The sequence below is a fragment of the Crocuta crocuta genome, unplaced genomic scaffold (assembly GCF_008692635.1).
Source record: "Crocuta crocuta isolate KB4526 unplaced genomic scaffold, BGI_CrCroc_1.0 scaffold29, whole genome shotgun sequence".
Lineage (NCBI taxonomy): Eukaryota > Metazoa > Chordata > Mammalia > Carnivora > Hyaenidae > Crocuta > Crocuta crocuta.
In genome coordinates this window covers 3,136,035-3,147,592 of record NW_027533280.1, presented here as the reverse complement: position 1 = coordinate 3,147,592, position 11,558 = coordinate 3,136,035, and the positions used below count along the sequence as shown (strand labels likewise).

The following is an 11,558-nucleotide window of genomic DNA, read 5'->3' as shown; positions in this document are numbered from 1 at the left end:
CAGTTTTAGTGATGAATAACAAAATATGTAAGACTGAATGAAGTATAGATGTATATATGTGTGTGTGTGTGTGTGTGTGTAGATATATGTATATAGATATATATCTGTATCTATATATATATATTCTTTATCAACAACAAAAAGAAAAAGGAAAACTGAAACTTGATGGTGGGACCTAGGCTCTGAGCATAAGGAAGTTTATTGTACAGTTACCTTGTTGCTCTGTGCGTTTGAAATTTTTCCTTTGTAAACTGTTTATAAACAGGCATGTTGATTTTGGATCATTCACAACATTATGTTCTTCTTGGTAGATGGAGTATATGTGCAAGATGTTATGAAAATTATTTTCATTTAAACACTAATACTTTGGGGCGCCTGGGTGGCTCAGTCAGTTAAGTGTCCACTTCAGCTCAGGTCATGTTCTCATGGTTCGTGGGTTCGAGCCCATCGTCAAGCTCTGTGCTGACAGCTCAGAGCCTGGAGCCTGCTTCAGATTCTGTATCTCCCTGTCTCTCTGACCCTCCCTTGCTCATGCTGTGTCTCTCTTTCTCTCTCAGAAATAAATAAAACATTTTTTAAAATTTAAACACTAATACTTCATGTTTTCCTTTACTTGATTGATCCAGAATTGTTGGGCCAAAGTGTGGGATAATATTGTTAATTGATACAAGGAGTGGGTTGACAGGAAAGACACAAAAATGCCAAAATGAGTTAATTTGTGATTATCTAATGAAGGTGGGACAAATGGTCCTACTTTTTAAGAGTGTTGTGTGTGGTGGTTACAAAATTCTAGAGGCAGGCAAATCATGAGAGACTCTTGAATGCTGAGAACAAACTGAGGGCTGATGGGGGTGGGGGGAGGGCACTTGTGGGGATGAGCACTGGGTGTTATATGGAAACCAACTTGACCATAAACTATTTTAAAAAAAAAAAGTAAAAAAAAATTGTAAAGGCAGACTGCACAGTAGGCATGAACTTATTTAAATACATGTGATGTTGATGCCATATAATAACCAGTGAATAAAAAAGAATTTAACTGCCTTGAATTGGCAGCAAAAAGAAGATAGTTATTTGGAAAATATGCTTTGGCTGATTTATTTATTGATTAATTTTATGTTTTGATATAAAACTACTTTCTGTGTTTAGAACATCGGGTCTGAAGTTGAGATTTCCACTATTGAGAAACAGCGGAAAGAGCTGCAGCTGCTCATTGGAGAATTAAAAGATCGTGATAAAGAGCTCAATGACATGGTTGCAGTACATCAGAGACAACTTCTTTCATGGGAAGAGGATCGGCAGAAAGTGTTGACTTTGGAAGAACGTTGCAGCAAATTAGAGGGTCAGAAATACATTAGCAGTATCTCTTATACACTTCTATATGCCAGCATTTTAAAAGGACTCACGGGGTAGACAGAAACGTATGTAAATGTTAATACATTTGAAAAAAGGAGTGGGAGGGTGGGCTCATGGGAAAGATAAGAAACATTTCAACACAATACCTGCTGTCCTGGAGTTGAGCTTAATTGAAGATAGGAGGCCTTTATGAACACTCACAATCGAACACACAATGTGAATTATAAGTAGGACAGACACCTTAAATGTAGAAAGGATGCTAGATAGAGCTCCATTTTTTTTTTTAAGGTTTATTTATTTTGAGAGAGCATGAGCAAGGGAGAGGCAGAGAGGGAGGGGGGGAAGAGCACTGTCAGTGTAGAGCCTGATGCTGGCAGGGCTCGAACTCACAAACGGTGAGGTCATGACCTGAGCCCAAATCAGGAGTCAGACAGTTAACGGGCTGAGCCACTCAAGCACCACCGGATAGAGCTCCAATTTTATTTTTTATTATTTTTTGTAATGTTTATTTTTGAGAGAGACAGAAGGGGAGCAGGGCAGGGCCAGAGAGAGGAGACACAGAATCCGAAGCAGGTTAGAGTTCAGTTTTTAAACTGCAGTGTCAAGAGTGAATCTGAAGGAAAGTAGTTTTGAGCTAGAATATGAATAAAGATGCCATCGGACTAGCCATTTCTGTTGAAGTGACTCAGAAATTTTAAACTTTTCGTATTGAACTTAATCTGAAGTACCTAAAACAGTCATGTTTTAAAAAATAATAACAGTCTCAAAAATGGGTTGGAAAAGTTTTTCTTTTGTACCATATTTTAATTCTGTCATCCTTTCATGCCCTAAAGTCTGAATGTTCTAGTGACACTACACTGTTAGACTGTATTAGAAGGGAAAACACTTGATCTTCTTAATAGAAAGATAACCATATACTACCTCCTTCGTTTCTTCCGTTACACAAAGGATTCTGTAGACATGACAATCTAAATATGCATAATTTTCTCTTTGATGATCATTTGACTTTACTCTGATTATACCCCTCCACACATGTATACACGTAAACAGTGTTTCATTAGATGTAACATAATATCTTACACAAATGTGTTAAAGAATGAAGGTAACATGTAGCCATCAGTAGTATCTGCTTTTAAAGTAAGAAATGTTAATCTGTGTTTCATGGAAAACTGGCCAGAAAATATGTCGGAAAGATGATCATTCTCATTACTAGTTAGGGAAATGCAAATTAAAACCATAATGAGATACTATTTACAGTTATCGGACTGGCAACAATTATCAGATATTGGTAAGAGTGTGGAGCCAAGGGAAGACTCATTCACCACAGGTGAGAGTGTCAGTTGGTACAACTACTTTGGAAAAGCATTTTAACAGTATCTAGCAAAGTTGAAGATAAACATGGCTCATGGTCCCAGCATTCCCACTTCTAGGAATATACCCACACTTCAGAGGACACATGAATTACCTAAGGATCTTGTTAATATGTAGATTCTGATACAATAGGTCTGGGGCCTAAGAGTCTGCATTTCTAACAAATTCCCAGTGCTGGAGGCTCAAGGACCCCATTTGAGTAGTAGCAGAGCTCTAGAGAAACTTGCAAAAATGCACCAAGATACATGTATAAGAATATTCAGAGCGACCTTGTTCATAATTGCTGCAGAGTGTAAGCCACCCAGGTGACACCACTAGAATGGGTAAAAAAATTTTGGCATCATCATATAATGGGATATGATGTAGCAACAAGAGTGCACAAACACCAGTTAACCACAACAATGTGGATAAATCTCAGGATCATAAGTGAAAAAAGCAAACCGAAGAACCCACAGTATAATTCTAATTATATATGGTTCGGATCAAACCATATATTTAGAGATGTGGTCATAGGTGGTAAAACTATAATTAAAAAGCAAGAAATGATTAAGTTAAGGGTAATGTTTGGGAAGGTGGAAATTGGAGAGATTGTGCTTAGGAAGTGATATCCAGGGGACTTCTGGGTTGCGGACAGTGATTTCTTGACTAGAGTATGGCATCCTGTATTTCATAATAAACTTTTAAAAAAGTTACCCTTTAAAAAAATTCTTTAGCACGTTTACCTTTTATTTTATTTATTATTAAGTTTATTTATTTAGAGAGAGAGATTGCACGAGCAGGGGAGGGGCAGTGAGGGGGAGGGAGAGAATCCCAAGCAGGCCCTGCACTGTCAGCACAGCCCAGTGTGGGTCTCGATCTCACCCACCAGAAGATTATGACCTGAGCCAAGATGAGGAGTCCGATGCTTAACCAACTGAGCCACCTAAGCGCCCCATAACACACTTACCTTTTTAACTATGTGTTTGAGTATAATGCATTTTAAGCTTCAGATCTGATCACAAGTTAGTTATTGATGAAATTTCCCTCAGGTGAACTACATAAAAGAACTGAAATAATCAGGTCACTCACGAAGAAGGTAAAAACTCTTGAATCTAATCAAACTGAATACCAAGTGGCTCTTCAGAAGACTCAACTGCAGCTTCAGGAAATGGCTCAAAAGGCAACCCATTCCTCTCTCCTTTCTGAAGACCTTGAGGTTGGTTTTATTTTGTGATGAGCTTCCCTAGCCCAAATTCTGTTTGTGTTTCAGTTATTAAGAAATTGGATTGGGGCGCCTGGGTGGCTCAGTCGGTTGGGCGTCCGACTTTGGCTCAGGTCATGATCTCACAGCTAGTGGGTTCAAGTCCCGCGTCAGGCTCTGTGCTGACAGCTCAGAGCCTGGAGCCTGCTTCAGATTCTGTATCCCCCTCTCCCTCTGACCCTCCCCTGTTCACTCTGTCTCTCAGAAATAAATTTTAAAAAAACATTTAAAAAAATTAAAAAAAAAAAGAAATTGGATTTAAATGTTTGCATTAAAATGCACGACTGTGTATGAATTCTGCTAATCCCATTACGAGGGCCCCACTCTCATGACCTCTTTTATACCTAATTACTCTCAAAGGAGCATCTCCAGAAAGCACCGTATTGGAGGTTAGGGCGTCAACATACATGTTTTGGGGGGATGCAGATCAGTTTGTAGGAGCAAGACTTTTTTTTTTTTTAATTAATAAGCTTGATTTTTCAGAGCAGTGTTGTGTTCGCATCAAAATCAAGTGGAATGTACAGAAATTTCTCCTTATACCTCCTGTCTCCACCACCAAACACAATCTCCCCAGCGACGGACGTTCTGCACCACAGTAGTATGTTGGTTGTAATCAGTGATCTACACTGACACATCGTTATCACCCAAAGTCCACAGTTTATCTTGGGGTTCATTCTTGGTGGTGTCTGTTTTGTGGGCTTTGACAAATGTGTAATGACACGTACCCAGCACTGTAGTATCATACAGAATAGTTTCACTGCCCTAAGAGGCCTGTGCTCCACTCCTGTCTTCACTAACCCCTGTCTTCACTAACCCCTGGCAACCATAGACCTCCTTACCATCTCCGTGGTGTGTCTTTTCCAGATGTCTTATAGCTGGAATATAACAAGTAGCTTTTTCAGATTGGTTTCTTTCACTTAGTAACATGCATTTAAGTTTCCTTCATGCAGATACTGTTTAAAAAGCCTCCTTATTCTTTTGTTCCCAACCAGATACATCATGTAGTTTGTATTTCCAAATACATCATGTGGTTCTGTGGTTAAGGGGGGGGGAACCTGACAAGTGAGAAAATCCCAATATGAAGTGAAGTTCTTCTTTTATTATTTTTTAAAATTTTTGTAGTTTATTGTTAAGTTGGTTTCCATATAACACTCAGTGCTCATCCCCACAAGTGCCCTCCTCCATGCCCATCACCCCCTTTCCCTTCGCCCCCACCCCCATCAGCCCTCAGTTCTCAGTATTCAAGAGTCTCTCATGGTTGGCCTCCCTCCCTCTCCCCATCTATTTTCCCCCTTCTTCTCCTGCTTCATCCTCTGTTAACTTCCTCCTAATCCACTTATATGCGCAAACATATGGTATCTGTCCTTCTGTGCCTGACTTATTTCGCTCAGCATAACACCCTCAAGGTCCATCCATGTTGCTACACATGGCCAGCTTTCATTCTTTCTCACTGCCATGTAGTATTCCATCATATAGATAAACCACATCTTCTTGACCCATTTGTCAGTTGATGGACACTTAGGCTCTTTCCATGTTTTAGCTATTGTGGAGAGTGCTGCTGTGAACATGGGGGTACATGTGCCCCTATGCATCAGCACTCCTGTATCCCTTGGGTAAATTCCTAACAGTGCTACTGCTGGGTCATAGGGGAGTTCTGTTGTTAATTTTATGAGGAACCTCCACACTGTTTTCCAGAGGGGTTGCACCAGCTTACGTTCCCACCAGCAGTGTAGGAGGGTGCCCGTTTCTCCACATCCTCGCCAGCATCTAGAGTCCTCTGATTTGCCCATTTTAGCCACTCTAACCGGTGTGAGGTGGTATCTCAGTGTGGTTTTGATTTGTATTTCCCTGATGATGAGGGACGCTGAGCATCATTTCATGTGTCTGTTGGCCATCTGGATGTCCTCTTTGGAGAAGTGTCTGTTCGTGTCTTCTGCCCATTTCTTCACTGCAATATTTGTTTTTCGGGTGTGGAGTTTGATGAGTTCCTTACAGATTTTGGATACTAGCCCTTTATCTGATATGTCATTTGCAACTATCTTTTGAAGTGAAGTTCTTTCAACATAGAGTAAGAAATAAAAATGTACAGGAGTTCACTAATGCTACTTTACTTCAGCGAAGAGAATCTCTTACCAATCCAGTTTTCATTTATTTTCTTTGCTGCCATCCTAGAATTATACATGGAAGAGACTGGGAAATAGGCAGTTATAAGCATAACCGATAGGATTCAGTAGGGTGAACATAAGTATTGAGAGGAGGCTAGAGGTAATGGACAGAGATACTTGTATTTATTTTTGATGACTGCTTACTTGGCCTACTTTGTTGCTAAATAAAAGTTACAGGAAAAACAAGACTGAGCACAGATTGTGGCTAAGGATAGTAATGAAAGCTTTTAAATGACTCAGTATTTTATGTGTTCCCCTGTAGGCTAGAAATGAAAATCTCAGCAACACATTGGTGGAGCTTTCTGCCCAGGTAGGACAGCTACAAGCGCGAGAACAGGCTCTCACTACGATGATTAAGCTAAAGGTAATTCAGATCATAATACCTCCATCTGCCAGTGCACTTTGTACTTGATACAGTGTAGTCATGTACATCATCTTACTTAAGTCCCATTAGAAATTGGATGGCAGAGGGGCGCCTGGGTGGCTTAGTCGGTTAAGCATCCAGCTTTCGCTTAGGTCATGATCTCGCGGTTCGTGGGTTCGAGCCCTGCGTCGGGCTGTGTGCTGACTGCCAGCTCAGAGCCTGGAGCCTGTTTCAGAGTCTGTGACTCCCTCTCTCTCTGACCCTCCCCTGCTCACGCTGTCTCTCTCTCTCTCTCTCTTAGAAATAAACAAAACATGGGGGGGCGGGGGGATGGGCATAGAGGAGGACACTTATGGGGATGAGCACTGAGTGTTATGTGGAAACTAATTTGACAATAAACTATTTGTAAAAAAAAAAAAAGAAAGAAATAAAACATTAAAAAAAAAAGAAATTGGATGGCGGAGCTACTAGTGTTGCTCTTTTAAAATTCTCATTTTAGGGGCACCTGGGTGGCTCAGTCAGTTAAGTGTCCCACTTCGGCTCCGGTCATGATCTTGCAGTTCACTAGTTCAAGCCCTGCATTGGGCTCTGTGCTGACAGTGTAGAGCCTGTTTGGGATTCTCTGTCCCTCTTTCTCTGCCCCTCCCCTGCTTGCTCATGCTGGCTCTCTCTCTCTCTCTCTCTCAAAAACAAACCTTAACATTATAAAAAAAATTTGAAGAGAAAATATTAAAATCTATGGAATTGTTTTGAGTCAAATAGTGACCAGTTTAGTGGCTTTAACAACCACTATGGTTTCCATTGTAGCAAACTCCCTTGGTGAGCCTGTGAGTACTAATGAAGATACTGAAAAAGACCGACTGACTGATGTGTCTGCCCTGGCAGTTGCTGAACTGTGTTTGCATACTCAATGGGACAGTTGTTTTGTGCTACCTGTATGATCCTGAAGTTCCACTGGTCTGCCCAACCCCATTTTCCCTAGACGTTCTCCTGATGTGAGATGTGCAGACTGTGCGCATCTTCAGGAATGCGTATGTGACACTTTGGCAGAAACACTTGTCCTTGAACAGGAGTAAAACCTGCTAACAGTAACTATTATTATATTATAGATTGTATGTGATAATAGTTACTCTGTGTGAGTGGGTGAGGATGGGATCCTTTACTTAATATTTTTTAAAAAATGTTTTTATTTATTTCTAGGAGAGAGAGAGAGAGAGAGAGACAGCGTGAGCAGGGGAGGGTCAGAGAGAGAGGGAGTCACAGACTGAAACAGGCTCCAGGCTCTGAGCTGGCAGTCAGCACACAGCCCGACCCGGGGCCGAACCCACGAACCGCGAGATCATGACCTAAGCAAAAGTCAGACGCTTAACCGACTAAGCCACCCAGGCGCCCCATTTACTTAATATTTTTATACTTGTAGGTATCGTTTGGGTTTTCAACAAGCACAAACCATTTCGTAATTAACGCAACCACCTCACCAATAAGAGGTTCTGATTTGGGTAGTTTGGGGATAAGGTCTTGGAGACTGCCATTACAAGCTGAAAAGGGAAGAAAGAAGCCCACGGGATTTATCTGTGGTGCAGAGAGTAAGCCCCCGTCCAGCAGCCGCCACCTCCTACTGTGTGATCACGCTCTGGGTATAGGCCATACGCCGTACGTAAGCGTGCTGCTTCATGCGTCGCTGCTGGGGCCAGCTAACTAGGTGTGGATCGGAGCTCCAGCTCTTAACTCCTTGCATAATCTTGGGCTTTTTACTATTGACTAGTCTGTCACGTGCAGATAGAGGTAGGACCTAGCTCAGAGTGTCCCTGTGGAGGGTACGTGAGGTTAGCAGTGAAGTGCCTAGAATGGAACCTGGTCACAGCGAGATCTTATCCCGATCAGTTGGAACTTAAAAATCTTACAGAACAGTCTTCAAATTTGGTTTTTAGGACAAAGATATTATCGAGGCCGTCAATCACATTTCAGACTGCTCAGGAAAATTTAAATTGTTAGAGCATGCCCTGCGTGACGCTAAGATGGTGGAGACTTGTATCGTGAAGGAAAAACAAGATTACAAGCAGAAATTGAAGGCACTTAAAGTTGAAGTCAATAAACTAAAAGGTAAGGAAGAGACATCAACTCAAGCATTTTACCTCAGGCACATATTTCTTCATTTGGGTTCGCTTCATCTTGTGCCTGAGGGTAGGGCTGGCCTTAGGTCCTACCAAGAAACAGTTCATTTCACTTATGCCTTAGTTTTTGTGTTACAAAACAAATAACAAATGTGGGGGGAACTGCATAATGCATTATATTTTTACAATACCTTTACCTTTGCTATACCAGTTAGCTCTTGTTAATTTATGCTTTGTACCAACCAGAGAGTATGTCAGTGGCATGCAACTGTAAACTTGTGATAAACTCACATATCAACCCGATGGGAATTGGCTTATGTCGCTTGGGCCCAGCTGAGCTGCCCCTCTGGGGGCTTCATTAGTCTCACTTCTCCTCACTGGTAGGCTGGCCTGGGTGGCTTCTTTCCCCATCACGAAGAAGAAGCGGAGGCACCTGGCTGGCACAGTCGGAAGAGCATGCGACTGTTGATCTCAGGGTCATGAGTTTAAGCCCCACATTGGTCATAGAGCTGAATGAATGAATGAATGAATGAATGAATAAATAAATAAATAAATAAATGTAAAAGCAGAGACACGTGAGGACTCGACATACCTTCACTCTGTTGGCCAAAGCATTGTTTGGCCAAACCCAAAGTCCAGCAGTAGAGAAACACCCGTTCCCTCCACGAGAGGAACACAGCGGGGCTGAGGAACCGCCATGACAGCACACCCACCAGAGTGGCTTTTGGGCGCATGTTTTATTTTTGAAAATTCCTGTCATGTTTTCATTTTCTATTTTTGTTCTCAGAGTAACTCCATGATTCATTTCCTTCTAAGTAATGTTACTTGAAACTTTATAATGAAATGGAAGCTAGGTATACCAAATAGGTTAGTGCTGTTTATGTGAATGTGGATGTAGGTGACGGAGAAAAACTTACCTGTTTCTACAGAGAGCATGGAGGTAGGCCCACTTTTCTTTCCTTCTTTTTTTTAATGTTTTATTTATTTTTGAGAGAGCGCAAGTAGGGGACGGGTAGAGAAAGGGGGACAGAGGATCTGAAGCAGGCTCTGCGCTGACAGCAGCGAGCCTGATGTGGGCCTTAAACTCATGAACCGTGAGATCATGACCTGAGTCGAAGTTGGATGCTCAACCAGCTGAGCCACCCAGGTGCCCCGGTAGGCCCACGTGTCTCTGGCCATTCCCCATGCCAGGGCAGAGTAAATGGTTATCCAGCTCCACATAAAGATAGGCTCTCACCATGGAACAAGCAATCTTAGAATAACAAAGCCATATTTTGGTGGAAGGTACCCTGACCTCTGTACTTAATGGAGCGCCTCGTTAGAAGGTGGAGGAGAGACAGTAAAGTACCTTCCAGACTGAGAAGGCACTTTGAGACTGAAAAACGAAGCAAGCCACTCCATTCCATTTACATGGAGTTTTATTCGGGGTAACTTACTGACAGGGGGATCGGGCGGCCCACGATCCTGGTGCTACATAAGCTACTCTCCACAGAGTTCAGACCTTAATCCACAGCTTCTATGAGCGAGGGGCATTGTGGTGAGGTCAAGGCTAGTTATCTAAAGTGGTGCCATCTGTGCGCTAGAGGGAAGCTCAGAATAAGCCTTTCCGAATTGCATTTAGGGCACACAGTAACCTCCAAGGGGTCGGGAGCACATAGGCCCGAGGGAGGGCATTGCACAGACATCAACCAGATGGAGTCAGTATTTTCAGCACTTCAGCACCCCAAGCCAGTGAGTTGCTGTTGAAATTGTGAAAGTTTATTGTGGTTGATTTAATTTAAAAGGCTCAGCCTTTTAAAATCTTGTGCTTATGATGCCTTGACTTGTGCCAAATCGTAGGCTTTGTCTCCATTTGTAGCTTCAGCTAAAACCATAATCGCACTGTAAGCCCCTTGACAGCAGGGACAGATTCTGTCATCTCTTTAAAGGATGACAGGGTAATGGATGGTGGACTAGAGAGTGAGGGGAATGAACTCAGTTCGGGTGGACTGCGAAGGTGACTTTGAGGAGAAGATTCCAGCAGAAGCTTCGATGGTGAGAAGAACTAGCCATGTGAGGATCTGGGCCCAGAGCCTTCCAAGCAGAAGGAACAGCAAATGCAAAAGCCCTAGGGTGGGTTTCAAGGTCGGGACGCGTTGGAGGAGCAGAACAAAGAAAGCACAGTGGGGAGTGACAGGCAGGGCCACGCAGGGCTTTCAGCAGTGAGTCTGGATTTCATCCTGGGTGTGGTGGGAGGGCTTTTAGCAGACAAGTGACATGAGCAGCTTTTTACTTTTAAAAGATTACCCTGGGGGTCCTGGCTGGTTCAGTCAGGAGAGCATGTGATTCTTGATCTTGGGGTCGTGAGTTTGAGCTCCGCGTTGGGGGTAGAGTGTACTTAATAAAAAAAAGAAGAAGAAGAAGATTGCCCTGATTGTTCTTCGGACAATAGAGTGTAAAGGAGCGGCCAGTCAGGGATAAGGAAGCCTGACAAGGGTCACTGCTAGGGGTGCAGTGACATTCGATATGGGGCACATTTTGTTGTGGTTCCAGTAGGACTTCACATTGATTGGAAAGGGTGCCGAGGGCGTGAGAGGTATTCACAGTGTGTAGTCTTCTAGGAACTAGTATTTATTTGAGGACTTTTGTTTTCTTCTATTTGTGAAGAGGATCTAAATGAAAAGACAACAGAAAATAACGAACAACGAGAAGAGATCATTCGCCTCAAGCAAGAGAAAAGTTGCCTGCATGATGAATTGGTTTTTACTGGTAAAAATAGATAATTAATTTAAGTGATTGAATAGTTATCTTTGTAACCTAAACTTTCTATGATACGAGCACAACAGACTGAAGGAATTACACCTCTCTCAAAATAGTAGGTTTTTTGTTTTTTGTTTTTTTAACAGCCTTTGAGAGACAGGGAGGGACCAGGCAGGGAATATTAAACTTGTAAAAAAAAAAAAAAAAAAAAA

The 11,558-nt window shown here is 42.2% G+C and overlaps 1 protein-coding gene across 4 annotated transcripts in view; it reads left to right on the top strand.

Annotated features, from left to right (window-relative positions):
• Positions 1-11,558, top strand: part of CCDC62 (coiled-coil domain containing 62) — a 44,708-nt gene that overhangs the window by 1,306 nt on the left and 31,844 nt on the right. For 3 of the 4 annotated variants that reach the window (XM_077748019.1, XM_077748018.1, XM_077748020.1), the window contains exons 2-6: positions 1,147-1,339; positions 3,753-3,919; positions 6,392-6,493; positions 8,425-8,596; positions 11,254-11,355. In XM_077748019.1, coding sequence (XP_077604145.1) covers positions 1,147-1,339; positions 3,753-3,919; positions 6,392-6,493; positions 8,425-8,596; positions 11,254-11,355 — 736 coding nt within the window. The remainder of the gene's footprint in view (positions 1-1,146; positions 1,340-3,752; positions 3,920-6,391; positions 6,494-8,424; positions 8,597-11,253; positions 11,356-11,558) is intronic. The other variant, XM_077748021.1, reaches the window with a different exon arrangement.